General features: G+C 39.7%; 2 protein-coding genes across 5 annotated transcripts in view; one reads left to right on the top strand and one right to left on the bottom strand.

Moving 5' to 3' along the window:
• Positions 1–171: 171 nt before the first annotated feature.
• Positions 172–3,703, bottom strand: trmt12 (tRNA methyltransferase 12 homolog). Of its 2 annotated transcripts, none has more exons than XM_038700229.1 (7): positions 3,528–3,703; positions 3,192–3,366; positions 2,916–3,102; positions 2,685–2,835; positions 2,452–2,561; positions 2,120–2,277; positions 172–1,704 (listed from the first exon to the last, which is right to left on the bottom strand). In XM_038700229.1, exons 1-7 carry the CDS (start codon positions 3,578–3,580, stop codon positions 1,327–1,329), a joined length of 1,212 nt encoding a protein of 403 aa, XP_038556157.1. In that variant the 5' UTR covers positions 3,581–3,703; the 3' UTR covers positions 172–1,326. The 2 variants fall into 2 exon arrangements, with proteins under 2 accessions (XP_038556157.1, XP_038556156.1); XM_038700228.1 differs by having other exon boundaries at positions 2,916–3,114.
• A 2,875-nt stretch (positions 3,704–6,578) lies between these two features.
• zdhhc9 (zinc finger DHHC-type palmitoyltransferase 9) overlaps positions 6,579–16,741 on the top strand; it is a 29,022-nt gene continuing 18,859 nt past the window's right edge. Inside the window, exon 1 of one of the 3 annotated variants that reach the window (XM_038700230.1) lies at positions 6,579–7,442. In XM_038700230.1, coding sequence (XP_038556158.1) covers positions 7,279–7,442 — 164 coding nt within the window. In that variant the 5' untranslated portion in view covers positions 6,579–7,278. The remainder of the gene's footprint in view (positions 7,443–16,741) is intronic. The other 2 variants (XM_038700232.1, XM_038700231.1) reach the window with 2 other exon arrangements.

The raw sequence follows: 16,741 nt of genomic DNA on the forward strand, positions 1-16,741 counted from the left end.
TAAAAAAAGAAAAAGTATAGCCTAACTTTTTTCTTCTTCTTCGTCTTCCCCACATTTTAAATATCATCTTGTGAGTATCATAAAGATTGTCTGTGTTGTCTGATATTAAATTAATGTTAATAACAACTCCCAACTAATTTACTGTGCACGTGACCAAAGGCAACAACAAGGTAGATCTGCTGAGTTTGTATTTCATATAATTAATACTACACTTGAGAGGAAACTCATATGGGCCATCACTTGCTGAGAAAATCCAACAGTGTCTTGAGTAGGCTCTTTTGGCGAAGTAGTGCAAATACACATTTTGCACCTCCTACTACATCCATGGCAGATACAGATGGGAGAAAAAAACAAACACATTAACGGTCTTAGTAACGTGTTGGTTCACCACGAGCCGCCACAACAGCTTCACTGTTCCTTGGCATAGATTTCTACAGGAAGGATGAACACCATTCATCCAGAAGACATTCCTTTATTTGGATCCAAATTCTCCCATAGCTGTTCAATTGGGTTCAGACCTAATGACTGTGAAGGCCAAATCATATGATTCATATTATTACCATTCAGTAAGCACCCTGTGTGCTCTGTTTGTCCACTCATTTATTCAGGTTTATCCTTTATGTTGTCACCTGTTTATAGCTCAGGAGTGAAACTCTTGTGTTTTTTCAAATGTTTTTGGAAAAAATAACTGTTGCCTCTCGAAGTTCTGAAAATAAATTGGCAAGGTAGAGTATGTAATGTATGTTATCTATTTAAATGTCTCATAGAGGTTGACCTTTACTTTCATGTCAAATATGACTCCTGTAGTTTGACAGGTCATAATAGAGTTTTGTAAGTTTGCATTTTCCTGTTATTGTCACTGATGTGAGAGTCAGGAACAATGGATGTGAGTCAAGTCTTCAGCTTTTCATTTCAGCAAAAGGGTCTATGGATCAAACACCAGATGGAAACCCAGTGAGTATAACGAGAATGTGGTGCCCTTGAGCAAGGCACATAAATCATGACTTCTCTGCTGTCCAGTAGCCAACAGATAAGACTGTGGTTGTGATACGACTTAGCAGTTCCCAGGTGTGATTATACTGACATGAGTGTAAGACAGGGCGTTTCTAGAAAAAAACTGACAAAAGAAAAACAGCATTTGTGCTTAGTGAACCTGCCCTGGACAAATAAAAGGTTTATAAAAAACACTGCAGCCACTGGTTTCACAAACCACTACTGTTTGGTTGCATTGAAAACATCTGGACCACACAGATGCCCAATTCCTCTTTAGAATAAAGCAACATTAAAATGTTTAATGCCAGAGTGTCCACTCAGCATCTGTTCGGCTCAGGATGGTCTGCACTCCAAGTCCAGCACAATATGGTGAACATGAGGTGCATATGACTTAACGTGTTCGATGTGTTGGATGTTTGTTATCCACGGTGCACCAGTGATGTCCTTTAAAAGGCAGGCGATTTGGTTTGCTGTGTCAGCGGCCCAGGCCTGCCACACGTCTCTGTCAACTTTCTTCCCAGAAACCCTCTCAGTGGTGTCATCGACTGCTGAAACGGCTGCCGTGTTCGGTAACGGTGAGGTAACGTTCTGGTGAATGTGCAAAATGCCACCAGTTGTTCTCTTCAGCAGTCGACAGGCAACAGGCCAGCCGTCCTCAGAGCTCGGTATGAGACCCAGGTTCACTCGGTCAGCAATGTCACACAGCTGGAGCTGGAAAAAGATGCAAATAAAAAACTCTTCAATACTTGTAACTAAATTATTATTTTGTTATTCTTGTAACAGTGCCGAGCTTCGAGTTTTATAGCTACAGAGCACAAAATAAGTAAGAGAACATGCATTTTACATAGATTAGACCTAAAGGCCATTGTTTACAATCCCTTAGATAAGATAACCACTTATGTTTGACTCATTCTCTTTTGTGCTGATAGAAATAAAATCCTGAGGTTTCAATAATTGCTGGCATGGTTTTCAGTGGAGATGGGAACTAATACACCCACTAGAGGGCATAAATTAACACTTTCATCCCTGTGGAGAAGTATCCAATTAACACAGAGCTAATATTGTACTTGTGTGTAAACAATACATGTCACATCGGCAGCATGGGACACATATGAAAAGACATTACTTTTCGGTTGTCTCCTTGGTGAACAGTGCAACGGTCAGACACCCTGTTTGCCACGAGGTTTTTCTGTAAAGCTTCAACTGCGTCAGGGTTCCACTCACAGGCGTGAACATGACTAGCCCCCGCATATACCAGATATGGGAGGGTGAAGTATCCAATACCTGACACAAGATACAGTTGTGATAGTTAGACACCAACATTCATGTTTCAGATTATGTTTAATTGCGACTGAAGAGTACAAGGGTTAGACACAAAAGTAACATAATGGATGGATGGATTGTATGAAGATACATTACAATTATTTTCTACTTTACACACTGACACAATCATCCCACCTGCATACAAATCCACCACAGTCTCCCCTCTGCAGTCAAATCCAGCCACCCGGAGCTTCTCCGTTATGTTTCCAGCTGAGAACATGCATTTGGTGACATCAAACTCATACCTGAAACAAAGGTGAACACATTTTAAACTCAGACATGTTTTAGTATGTATTCATTCATGTGCCCATTCAATAATCAAATTAAGAGCAAATAAATTACTCTGATTGATTAGGACTGAGACTTACCTAATCTTATTGTCCACATGTTTGACCCAGCAGTGCTGTCCTAACAGAATCGTCACCACGGGAGACCTAAATCCATCCTTGGATATTCGACTCATCTTTGCCAGGCGCTTTGCCCCAAGTCCTTTGGCCACAGCAATCCATAGCTGTTTATCTAGAAATGTAAAAGCAATCAGTGAATTACTTTGTACACCCAGTACTAAAGAAAACTGTGGCTAGGTTTGGGAACAATACCCATTTTCTTCCATAGTGGCAGGGTGAAACAGTTGTCTCCCAGCAGGACTAGGTCTCCATGCCTCTGGAAGCTGCGAGGGAGGTCCCCCCTCAACTCCTCTGTCCATCTTTCACCATGAGATTCCAACAGCTCCAGGAGGATTTTCTCTAGTTTATTAGCACTCGTCCTTCCTCTCTCCTTCTTTGACTGCAAATGAGACTGTGGTGAAAACAGGACAGATAACAGGATATGCATACAAGTAGTTTAAAGCTGCTGTGAAACTCAGCTTTATTTACCTGGCTCCAAACTATTTCACAATCACTGTCTGAAGCCACCATTGTTCTGAGAGATTGCAGATCAAGTTGTGACACACATGATGGTAAAATGGGCAAGAGGACTGTCCCAGTCACGCCTGAGTCTTTCAGTAAACACAAACTCAGGTCCAGAGCTCCTTTGGACTGTAGACACTTCCTGTAAGTTAAGACATGCAAAAGGGGCATCAGAATTAGTACAGAGAGGCATATTTGACCGTCTGTCCATTGCTCTTAGTTCCCATCAGTGTCTACGGTTCCCATGCTAACTGCTAGCTAACTTAGCTTAAGAAGCTATTCACTCAATGAAAGGCTGATTACCTTAACTGCTGTGCATGGCACTGCGACACACGAAGGCAAGGCACACCGTCCATCTATACGCAAACAAACAAAGACACTGTATTTGTGTTTTACAGTTCAAGAGTATTTATTTAGCGTAAAACGAAAAGTACAGGTAACCAGTAGCTGCTCCACAATAACACACACGGGGAATGTTGCCAGTCGGATTATTATGCAGGACGGACGTTTCAAAATTCAAAACTTTATTGTAAAGACAAACTGCTGCGGCTTAAAATAAACCTCCACGGTTAAATCTTTTCTTACGCTGAAGAAAGGACATTTCTTAGTAAAAGGGTGATGGCTACACCTTTATTCATGTTAAACGTCCGTTAGAGAACGTCAGCTCTTGTTAAATTACAAGAAGGGATAAATCAATTTCAACAACTAGCTCTTTAATGTCTGTAGATGGAGACAAACTCAGGGAGATGAGTTATGCTTTATTGCTGTTCTAAAGTAACATTAATGTAGGCGACACTAAAGGTCATCCACGGCCATATATATAGTATAATACAGTATAATCATATGGGTTGTATCAGTGAGTTAAAATGGCCTATGAGTCTAATACAGTGAAAGATCCAACAAATTCATACAAAGATACACGAAAACGTTTTGAATTAGTCTTGAACGGGAAGAAAAATACAATTATAAATGTCACAGTAACCAACATTAATCATAAAGATGAAGAAGTTTTTATTGTATTTATTTATTTTGTACATATGTCAAGATTTGCTACTATTATATAAAAACTGTTTGTCCCAAATCAATATGCTGTTCCCCTTTTTGTTATGGTGTTGCACTTCCATAAGATTGGAGGACTTGTGGGGAAAGACATACAAAGTCTACATTGATGCAACAGATGCCAAGATTTCCTGACTTTTTGTCTCTATGAGTCTATGACTCCAAAAAATGCTGTATCCTACTATAACGTTAATTCACCTAGATAGATGTTTTGCCTTTACAATTTTCATAGTTAGAACAGTAAAAATGTAGTGGAACTAAAATACACACAGTTCAGTATGATCATAATTTCCACAGTGCTGCCTTCACTGTAAATAAAATAGATTTCAGGATATTTCAAGTAATTTTTTGTTTAGGTGGTTTCATAATAATACAAATGTATTTTGACATCCTTTTTAAAGTTTTGTCTCAGTATTGCCTATTTTATTGGTCTTCTTATTAGTCTTCATATTTTATTAATTGATTGATTCCTGAATTACATTAACGTCCTGGAATATGTCCTTGTTTGTATTGTAGAGATGGTACTAGCTAATGATGCTGCACATTAGATCAGTCATACAATCGTTAAGCTTTCTGCTGTCAGTAAGATCAAACAACCTCATCCTCCTTATATTTATATTATCTCTCCTTATATAATGAAAAGTGGCACCAGAATTTGAATTCTGACTGGCCGTCCGCAGTCATACATTTGAACCTGAGTTGGCAGGTTGGTCAAAGCAAGTATTTATAATGTCCTCCTCTGGAGTAGACATAAAAAAACAGGAATCCTGACTGATGGAGACGAACAGTAGCTTTTGGGCTATGACTTCTGCACAGACTGAGAGTGAAGGATGTTTGGTTCACTCTCTGGGTCTTTTATAGTCCAGCCCTCCCCTGTGTGTCTGATAAAGTGCCATCTCCTTGCCTCTGTGGAGCAACAAGTAGGCCAAAATGGCCAATACTGAACCATCACTTTTTCTTTACCCAAAGAGACTTAGCATGTGTTATTATGTAGCTTGTATTTGGCCAGTGTAAATGTCACTATTATCACCAGCCATGAACACATCACTACATACTTAAAATTATAAGCTCATGCTGAGTTTACAGTTACTATTACAAAAGTCAGAAAGGCTAAGGCTGAGATAAATACAAGGCTTCTGAAAGAGACACAACACACAGGATTTAGGCCAAACATATTTTAACCCAAGACCTGAGCTTGTTGCAACATGCATCATAATGTTCGTAAAGATTTGAGCTAGGTAGTATTACATTTATGTGAGTTGCACATCTTTTGTCATAATTTTGTCATTTGTATTAATTAATTCATTTCTGCTTTTCATTTTTGCAGATTATTGACCATGAACACAGTATAGCGTCCAGCATGTTATCAGAAAAAAAAAAACATTAAAAGAAATCTGCAATTTGCATTCAAAGGGGGAAAAAAAATGACACATTATCGCTTCAATTTAGAGGTGAGAATTTGAATCTGTGGTGTTTTATTTTCACCTTTTAACAATGATTATTATTATTATTATTATTATTATTATTATTATTATTATTATTATTATTATTATACTATTTATCCCTGGGGGCTAATTCACATGTCACAGCAGCAGTAGGCTACATGAACAAAGACTTCTGAAAAAAAGTCAAATGCAGGTACCATAGGTAGGCCTACTAACAAATTAATTAATACTAATTATGTTAAAACGTTAAGAAGAGGAATTGCACTACCTTACTATGTTTTCAGAATAGGCTATTGGTTTTGTTTTGTTTTATTCTGACATGGAACAACATTAACACAACACATTTCTAAATAATTATACAACACCAAACAACAAAAAACACTATTCAAAATAAAGAATATGGATTTAATAAAGTAGGATATTAGATATGAAGTACAGTTAATCAATAAACTACAAATAGCATGAAACACATAAAATATGCACACAGTATATAGGCTACATAGCCTATATAAATTGGAGCTTAAAATACTCAAAGTGAACATATCTTCTGTCCATAATGTTCCTAGTAGGCTATTCTATAACATGATTGACTCTGAGGACTTCTGCAGCGTTTTCCTCTGCTCTCTGGAGCCATTGAACTACACATGGAGCAGCACCTGAGGGATTAATGCATCTGGTGTCTATAACCAATTACCTTCATTAATGCACTTCTCACCTTCCTCTCTTGGTCGATACTACAGGCGAGCGATTTAGCATATGAATGTGATCTAAATAGGACCTCCATCTGTGTCCTTTGTTCCTTGTTGTTTTACCTGTCCTGCCCCTTTAAGATTAGACATTTCAATCTAGGCGTGTTTCCTGCTGCCATTGAGTAAAACCGAGAGCTGGCATCCTGCGGGGAATAAGCACATCGGACAGCTTTGCATGTTTGCGTCCATGCAGGTGATAATTTCCTATTAATGATCTCTGTTCTTCGTCTTCATTTTTTTGCTCTTTACATGAAGGCCTGCTGACCATGTCCAGCAGCTTGGGCATAGTATAACGTCAGTGAACGCGGAGCAGCTCGCGTGTGCGATCATTTATGATTTATCGTGATGATATGAATTTCAATGGGTCAAGGTCCGCTCTCCCGATGCAACAGCCACGGCTTGGTTTTCTAGCTTCTGGTGGGGAACATCTGCCGCAAGCATTTGGATAAATTTCTAATAATTTCCAATACTGATTGGGCGTTGAGAGGATTGAGATTGCTTGAGCAGCAGCGTGGGAGCCTCACTGTGGGAATGACATGCTGCAGTAGCCTAAAGACGGGAAACTGGATACAATATGGATTAGAAAACACTGATGATGTGACTGCGACATTGCTTCTTAGTCGTCGCCTTGTGCAAAAATCTTTAATATTACCGAGTAAGTGGTTTGTATTTTTGCAATTGGACTGTGTGTCACATTGAACAGTGTAGGAGCTCTCCAAAGCTACCAGCTTATTGTTTTACAGTAGAACAGCTGACATTAACTCAAAGAAGGACTGAGGACCCATCTGACTAGAGGACACCATGTCGGCGGTGATGATAACACGAAAGGTGCGAAAATGGGAGAAGCTCCCGGGTAAGAACACTTTCTGCTGTGACGGACGGGTGATGATGGCCCGGCAGAAAGGAGTCTTCTACCTGACCCTGTTCCTCATCGTCGGGACCTGCGCTCTCTTCTTTGCTTTTGAGTAAGTCAGTTCCTCTCTCCGGGCTCCTATTGAGCTTTAGGTATCTTGTGCTTATTCCCAATGCCCAGTTTCCTAATATTTATATAAGCGGCTGTCAGTAGGATGTAAAGTGAGTAACCTTATACAACATAAGCCAACTTTAGAGCTGCGCTGATTAGTCGATTAATCGTGATCGATTTTTGAGAAAGAATGTACAATGCTTATTAAAAGTGAGTATTTTCTGGTTATCTTACATCATTGTAAACCAAATGTCTTTGAGTGTTAGGATATGTCACCATTGGCTCTGGGAGTTTAATAAATAGTTGTTGCCTGTTACACTTTCCCAGAACTCAAGGTGATGCATTGAAATTTTATCCAACCAACTATCCAAAGCCCAAATGTATTCCGGTTACTACCACATAGTGTGTTAATACATCTACAATACTGCATCTGTTCTTTTATATTCCTTGTGCTTCTATGTTGACCTAAATTTCCCCTATGGGGGATTAATAAAGTAATATCTTATCTTTATATAGGACAAAGACAATAGTAAAATCCTCACATTTGCTTGAACCAGCAAATATTTGGCAGCCTATTTTTGCATCACAAATTATTCATTTATTGTAATAATATTGCTAGTAGTCTCAGCATGTGTGCAATAGTTTTTTTGGGGGGTATTGATACTTGAAGGTAATGTGATTGTTTGGATAAGTTTTTTCTTGTTGCTTTCTCACTGTAAGCTGATCACAACCTCCTGTATGGCATTGATTTGTAACAACCAAGAATTTCTGTTTTGATAAGCACCTATAGACACACTGTGGATCCGATGTTTTGTTGCTCAAAATGCAGTCCCTGACAGGGAAGGTTTATGACTGACCACATACTGAGGTGTTACATATTTAATAACCCCATAGCTGTCCAGCTTTTCCTCTGGTCTAAGAAAGGAAAGCTGCCTTTTTGCTGTTGTGTCAGCAGTTCTGTCTCAACCCACTACTCGCACAACCCATCGGACTCATTAGCACTGCAAACACTGCAGGTCGGTTCGGATGCAGCATGTGATCCCAGATCCTGTCAGATAAGGCTGCGCAGAGGATAGTTTTTAAAATGAGTTTGAATGATGATCATAACGCAGCGCTGGTCCTCATTTAGATTGCACTCATTTTCTGTCTTTGTCCCACTTGTTTCCTCTTACTTCTCTCTCTCCTTGCCCGACAAATCAGGCACAATGATTTGGCACAATATCCTGCTCTGTAACACAGTAACCCCTCTTGACTGTGGGTGTGCATGCAGCTACTAGGCCAAATGGATTTAAAGCATAGCAAAATGAGAAGTAGCTGCTCTCACATAGTGCCAGGCCCTTCCCATCTCTATCTGCTCTGCACTTTAATGGCCTCCTGCTTTCCTTGGAGTCTGGACAGAAGGAGCTGTTGTCCGGCTCAGAGAAAAGAGAGAGAGAGAGAGATGATACTGCTCACATTGAACATCCAGAGCCCAGAGGAGGCACTGCGGTGACTAATGGCTGGAGGGTAGTCAGCATACTACGTTCATATTACAGTGGAACATAATTTTCTCTCATGGGGGGTTGGATATTAACGTGGAGATAGGACCCAGACAACATAGGGGTAATTTTCAAACTCGCCATTGCACGGCATGTTGATACATATCAGTGTAATAGCCTTCTCCAGAAAGGCTCTGAGGTTTAATGCATTCACATAGGCTACTGCTCATTTGCACCTACCTTTTAACAGAAGCATTAAAACAAGAAGTCCAGTCTTTCTTGGTAGGAGCCTGTATTAGGGCCGCAACTAACAATCATTTTTATAGTCGTTTTTTTTCTATAAATGTCAGAAAATAGTGAGAAAAAATTTAATATTTTTCAGACCCTAAGATGACTCCTTCAGATTGCTTGTTTAGTCTGAGCAACAGTCTAAAACCCAAAGATATTCAAGTTACAATCATCTCTGAGAAAGAGAAGCAGCAAATCCTCACATTTGAGAAAATGTAGCAGTGAATGTGGATGGCAATGTTGGTCTGTCGGCCAGTCTACCACTTTGGTCAAGAATTAAGTATCTTAACTACTGTAAAAGGGATAGCTATGAAATTTGGTACAGATATTTATGCCTCCTTCAGAGTTACTTGTAATCACTTTGGCAATCCACTGAATTTTCAACTGGCGCCACCATCAGATCAAAATTGTTACTGTCCAGTACTCGGTTTATAATTAAATACAATCAAATGAAAATCTTGTCAGCTTCAGATGTGCTTTTGTGAGTGCCAATTAGCTGATGTTAGCATGCTAACACACTAAAAGATGTTGAACACTGTAATCATTATAGCTGCTTAACATCAGCATGTTAGCATTGTTATTGTGAGCATGTTAGCACGCTGACGTTAGCATTGAGATCAAAGCAAGGGTGTGTCCAAGTACAGCCTCACAGAGCCTGGCTGTATACTCTTAGTCTTGTTAGCTGGCTGCTTGCGGCAGCTAAAAAAGAGTGTATTATTTCACTCATCTCTGGCACAATTAATCAAGATAGTAGCAGATAATTTTTTTTGACAATTAATTAACTAATCAATAAATTGACTAATTGTTTCATCTCTAGCTAAAATGATTTACATCGTCACTGTTCCACGCCATGCAGTGGCCATAATTTTCAGAAACTTGCTCTGTAAAAGGCTTGGCATTGATTAAAAACTGTATAACAGTCTTCTGCAAAGACAAAATATGCACAACGCAGCGCCATTATAATCAAATTTTAAGAAACAAGCTCTTCGTGTAGGCATATCCTTGGCTAGTTCATCATTCTGTTATCACGTGCATTGTCTTTGTTGCATAGTTTCCTTGTTTTGGAGGGTTCAATTCCTCAAATGTTGGCTTGAGGTCGAGCTGTGAGCTGCACCGAGGCAGTGATGGGAGAACACAGAGGGCAGTGGCCTGGCTCATGTCCAACACCAGCCGAGCAGACATCTTACTTTTATCACCAGCCATCGGCACCCTTTGCAGGGAGACGTCTCTGTGCTTTAATTTGTGCTAAATTGCGGAAACGAGCATCTGAAAACACAAATGTAAAAGTCCCATTAGGAACATCTAAACAATTTATTCTCTGAAGAGGTGGGCTCTGCCTGTTTTTTCCTTTACAGGGCGGAATCAATTTGAGGACTGCATGTCCTTATCTTGTTGTTTTTGTGCCTATTTTAATGTCAAGCGATCTCATTTTTAAATGTGATTTTACATATTTACGTTTTAGCTGTGATGTATAAAAGGCTTTTTGGTAGTCCTTTGCCTAACATTTACATATCTGCAAATGGCTTCCTCACAGTTGGATGTTCACTGGTTTGGTTCCCATTTGTGTGTTTGTGTTAATGTGTATGTGGTGTGTGTGCATTGGTGGATAGCCACCAATGGAGAATGGATGAATGAACAAGAAACTGGAACACAAGGACAGTGTGTCATCTGTCCTGCCACCCCAGGACGCTGCGCTACGAGGCCAGAGAAGCATATGTGCATGTGTGTTTGTACTCTATCTACATCCTTACACATGCTGCAAGGGTGAGGTGCTCAGTGTGTCCGGCTGACCACCCGTCATCTAGCCAGCTTTAGAAAATGTGAAGATGCATTGTGCAGGGCTGAGTCTGCAGAGCGAGCAGCTGCAGTCAAAGGAGATCTTGTAACCGACCCCTGAGCCTCCCTCAGCATCAAACCCCACCCTGTCTCCCTGTTAGCCAATCAGAATGTGCCTTCCAGGCCTGGCTAAATGAGCAATAACATGATTTATGCCCTCTTCAGACTACATGCTCCATTTACAGTAACTGTGATCTACAGGCTTTGTTCTCTGGAAGCTTCCTTGGCAGGACGAGGACAGGCAGCTTTTCTGTGGAGGGCGAAGTGATATTTTTTGCCCACATCCTGTGCCATACAGGGAGCCATGGTTTACATGTTTCCCCACTTCATTTATTTAGTTTGAAATAGAAGAAATTTATAAAGATGGCTGCTCAGGACATTTTTCATGTGGCTGAAATGAAATGATCAGATTCATCATTATTCTTTCTTTCACTTGGTGAATATTATATAACGCAACATCTGTAATTCTAGCTTTAATCCTGGCTCTCATGTTTCATTTCTCTCATGGTATTTAAGTGTTGCATAACAAGGGAGACTGATTTAAACTGGACAGATTGTACCCTCTATAGCCTTAGTGAAGCCTCTTTTAAAGTCACGCAGTTTTAATGGTTTCGGTCAGATGTTTGTTGTCCAGCGACTCCCCAGTTTGTGCCTCTCATGTATTACATTCGAGTCACAGAGCTAAGCAGTCAATTTTCGAAAAAGAAAACCACCAGGCAATATACCAGGCGATCTTTGAAACCCTAGAAGGTCATTTAACAACACTTACTGTTGTTCTGAAAGTATTTCTAGATTCCTTAAAGACGCTTTTAACCATTTGGATGAAAATAAATTGTGACTGCATTTCCTAATCCAGTTGGCCAGAACGGATGTATGTCCTTGCTTTTTTTTTGAAAACACACGTAAAATATGAATCGGTATAACTGGTCATTTAATTTTGGTTAATGTACAAATTGATTTTTAAGCTGTTTCACCTTCAAACCAGTGGTGGACGAAGTACTATTTAAGTAAAAGTATCAGATTAAACTGTAAAAATAGTCTAGTATTAGTCATGCATTCAAAAACTTAAGTCAAAAGTACAGAAGTATTATCATCTACTCAGCTACAAATTGTCTCCTATTATACATTCATACGTTAACACACAGTTAGGTAGTTTAGTGGTTCCCAACCTATGGGTCAGGCCCTTTCCAAAGGGTCAAAACATAAATCTGAGCGGTCGTGAGATGATTAATGGGAAAGTCTGTGCTCAAAAGGATGTTTCTCAGTTCTGGCTCTCTGGATTTGGAAACACAGGCACAACTTGAGAAACTGGTTAAACTCTTTTGTGTAGCAGGCTGAATATTTTTTATCCATGTTAGGGTTAGAAGAGACTTTAAGGATTCTGGAAATACCTCCAGAACAGAGCAAAGTGTTGTTAAACGACATTTTGCGTTTTTTCAAAGATCGCTGAGTATTTATTTTTCAGAAAAGGGTTGTAATGGTAAGATATGAGGCGCAAACTTGAGAAGCATGATTACATCTGTGGAAAAGGCTGTCTGAGATTTCTGCTGCAGAGGGACTCCCCCTCGAATCAGAATATTTACCAAGTTCGGTAATGGAGTGGTTTTCAATCTGTATGTGAAAAAGACGAGAGAGGAAAAGGAGAGTTTGTGAGCTTCTGTTATTTCGCAGTGCCCTAGAAACAGAGTCACAGCTACAGATGTTTGTGTGACAGAGCGCTGTTACTGAGGCCCAGTGTGGATCTTCCTGCACAGCAAGTGCATAATTCATTTGTAGTATGATTCATGCAGCTCTGAAACAGCTTACATCTGTTAAGTATTAATAAAGGAAGGGCTTGAAATGTTTAACAAAGGTAAAATGTGACTCACCAACACATCACATGGTGACATATTAATCCTGGGTTCAGCTGTTTTATGGCTGAGAAATTGAAGTGATTTTAATTCAGCGATATCCCTACTTTAGACGCTTCTCATCTATGAGCTCATGTCATCCTAAATTAAGAGGGGAAATCCTCTGGATCAAAGTCTGCAGTAGACACACCCCCATGCATCTAATGCCCGCCCTTCTCATACACACACGCACATACACAGCAAACTGAACTTAACACTTTCCAGGCTGGATAAACAGTACTGTAGGTAGCTTATCTCTAGCTCTTATTCAACACAGTGGACTTTAATACACTTTTATATGTTTTTTGTGATTATTGTCCTTTTTGACCAGCTAACTGGCCTAATGGTCACTCTTTAATGATTTTATGACAGTTGTGTAGGGGCCCTTTAAGTAAACAATACAGAGTGAAGCAGTCTGTTGCTTTTTTGACACGTAATTTTTGTAGTGATTAACATTATTATTATGTTTATTTAAATAGTGAACTTTAGAGGCAATGGAAGGTTAGAATAGCTGTCCCCTCCTGTTTCCAGTGTTTATGCTAAGCTAAGCTAACAGTCTTCTCATTTCACTCATGACAAAAAGATGAGGATGTTTATTTCCCCAAATGATGAGCTGCTACTTTTAAAGCGTGCTCCACTGGTTTAGCATTGCACTCCTTTAACACTGTTGGACTCTGGATGGACAGTTTAAAAAAGGGATCAAAATCTATGCAGCTTATTCCATGCATTCTTCCTCCTTGGTCAAAACAAAAGACTGTATATAAGAAGTGGACGCAGTCATCATGATGTCACCCGTTGGTTTGTGAACTGCTGTTTTTAAGCTTCGAGTTTGGCCAATAGGGCACCGCCATTTTGAGTTTTTTGCAACCAGCGGCACCGGACGTGACCATATTTGGACGAGACGGTGGAGCTAACGGCTGTGTGGGGAGCTAGCTAGCTTGCTTAGCTAGGTGCAATTGTAATTCATGTTAACTGTCATTTTAACAGAGCTGAGCATTTTGTCTAGCGAACAATGGTCTTAAAACTAAATGTACTCACCAGAGAAAGTGAACATCCAACTCTTAATAAGGTTTTTCAACTGCGCAGGTTAAATTTACACAGTTCTGTGGGTACGAGTCGCTCTTGCCTGATTGACAGGTCGTCATGGTAACAACTTGTCAATCACAGATAATCCCTCCCTGAAGCGCACTCTGCTTACTGGTCTATTTTCTTCTAAATGGGACCATAATTTACTAAATGAACATCAAGTTGTATTGAAGAAGACGTGAAACCAGCGACTGAGACCATAAACTCATTATGAAAGTGTTTACTGAGGTAATATATCAGCAGCCAAGTTGCATTGTGGGTATGTCACAGTTGCAATGAGTTGCTTAGTTGGTTAATAAATTGTATACATTTTAAGTACAAGTATAAAGCAGTATAAAGATAAAACACTCAAAGGCTGAAAAGGCAAAGTGCTTCGTTAAAGTACTTGAGTAAACGTACTTAGTTACTTTACTGAACTAGCTCATTGTGAGCCTCAGTGGGGAGGCAGAAAGTGAAAAAGAAGGAATATGTAAGTGGTTTGTGGGTGTCATTTTGCGGTCTGATTGATCACCTCACTGAAGAAAACATTTTCCCCACATGGACACAGGCCTGATTAAGTCCAGTTTTTCTGCTGCCTCTGAGGTGACTGATGAACACAGCGTCACTGTGCCAGCACCACCCTGCTCCTCAACAGCAGAGGATATTGTCACATCCAGGAAGGACGTGGAGGCTTGATGGGAAGCGATGATAGAGTGCGCCTCGAATACCTACCAGTCATCATTACAGGAATTACACTTCATCGACAGACTGCCTCCCCTCTGTCCGAATCCCCTGGCTGCTCTCTACTGTCTCTGCACTAGCAAATGGGCCAAACATGCTTCACAGGCTCGGTCCAGTGGAAATTTCTATTGATTTGATCTCTTTCCCGTGTTTCCATTAGTGTGAAAAAAGGCACTGCAGGGAAACTGCTCAGACCTGTCCAGTAGGTGTTGTGAGTATGTGTTGTTGACTCGTCAGTGCTGCTCAGTATGCTGATGTAAATGGGTCATCTTCACACTGTGACTGAACAGGTGGATTCTCTGCCACGGTGTGCGCACTGACTGTCCTTTTTCCTTCTTAAACCTCCTTTCAGTTTTGTGTGAGTGTGGTGAGAATGAATGAGAAGGCAAGACAATGTTATGGATGACACTGTAAATGATTAAATTGCTAGTTTTGTCCCACCAACAGTCCACAACTCAACTCCAAGATGTTCAATTAAAAAATATATAAAATACGAAAATAGTTGACGATTTGATTAAATGACCAGATGTTTTAGTTATTATTGTGAGATGTCAGATGTACAGGGCTGTCCATTAGTAATGTATTTGGAGCGATGCACATCTTTTTGTTGTATTGGCTCTGTAATGCAGGACATTGGTATTGAACCATGGTTATTAGAGTTAAGTGCAAGTCTGATCTAACAAATTCAAGACCCAGGTGAAATATAGGCAGTCACAGCCAGTACGAGCACAGCCAGAGATGTACAGGCAGCATCAGATTCAAGCCACTGAGACCCTAATGGAACAATCGCTGCTCTACCAAATGACCCAGCACAATGGCACCCAGTCTTAACAGACTTTCCCAACTAAACCAGAAACAATCACATAGTAATAAAACATAATTTTGCATTCATCGTTGCGTTTATGCGTTCATCGCTTTTGAAGCAGTTTTGGCCTCCCCATAATAATTTATCGATCTCACTTATTTATGTAACTGTAGATGCAGTCGCTTAGCTGATATGTGATAAAGATAAATGTCTTTTGTCTATCAGGATACTATATATATACTTGTACTTTTTGTGTAGAAAAATCCTTATTCCTTAAACATAGGGCTGCACCTAATTTATTATTTAATCTATTAACCTACTGATTATTTTCATGAGTGATCGATAAATGACTTGGTCTTCAGGAAAAGATTGACCATCACAATCTACCCAGTCTACAGTACATGTCTTATTTGATCCAAAACCCGAAGATCTTCTGTTTATTGTTATTTAAGAGATTTTTGCTTGAAAAATAATTTCGATCAATCAACTATCAAAATATCTGCATATATTTATAATGCAATTATAATTTTTTTTTATTTTGTCCATTCAACAACAAGTCCATAACCCCACAATATTGAATTTACAATCAGAAAATATTTACATTTGAAAAGCTGGAACTAGCATCGACTTGATTAATTGGCTAATCATTTCAGCTCTACTTATACTAAATATTTACAATTCACTTCAACAAAAAGAGAATAATGTGTAATTATAATGTAGCCTGATGATTTTTCTTTTAAATAACTGATGTGTGTCTCTTCAGAGACAGAAAATGTTTCTGTCCACGAACAGTTTTCCATATAATGAAACAGGGTGTGTTTTGGCAGACTGTGTGCGACAAAACTTAGTCTTGTACAGGATACGGCACAGTACCTTGCAATCCTGTAGTGAAACATCAGTGTTTCATTATAAATATATGATCTCGGCCACATGGGAGCAAGATGCGGCTGCATAGTTGAACTATTAATAACTGCCTGTAGAAGCCTTTGCTGCTGCTGTGTTCTGTCGCAGCACTTTGCACTGCAGCTCTCATTTGTTATCGCACTGAGCAGCAGGCCTTTTTGTTGAAGCCCTTCTGGCCCTAATCTCAATGGCCTGGCAAATGTAGGTATGCTAATGTTTCTCCACTCTTCCAGAAGGTGAGGGGAGTGTGGCACGGTGTTGTTTATTCACGGCCATGACTTCGGCACGGTCCAGG

The sequence above is a fragment of the Micropterus salmoides genome, unplaced genomic scaffold (assembly GCF_014851395.1).
Source record: "Micropterus salmoides isolate LMB-PRFRI ecotype aquatic unplaced genomic scaffold, ASM1485139v1 Ms_hic_scaffold_5, whole genome shotgun sequence".
In the NCBI taxonomy this organism is placed as follows: Eukaryota; Metazoa; Chordata; class Actinopteri; order Centrarchiformes; family Centrarchidae; genus Micropterus; species Micropterus salmoides.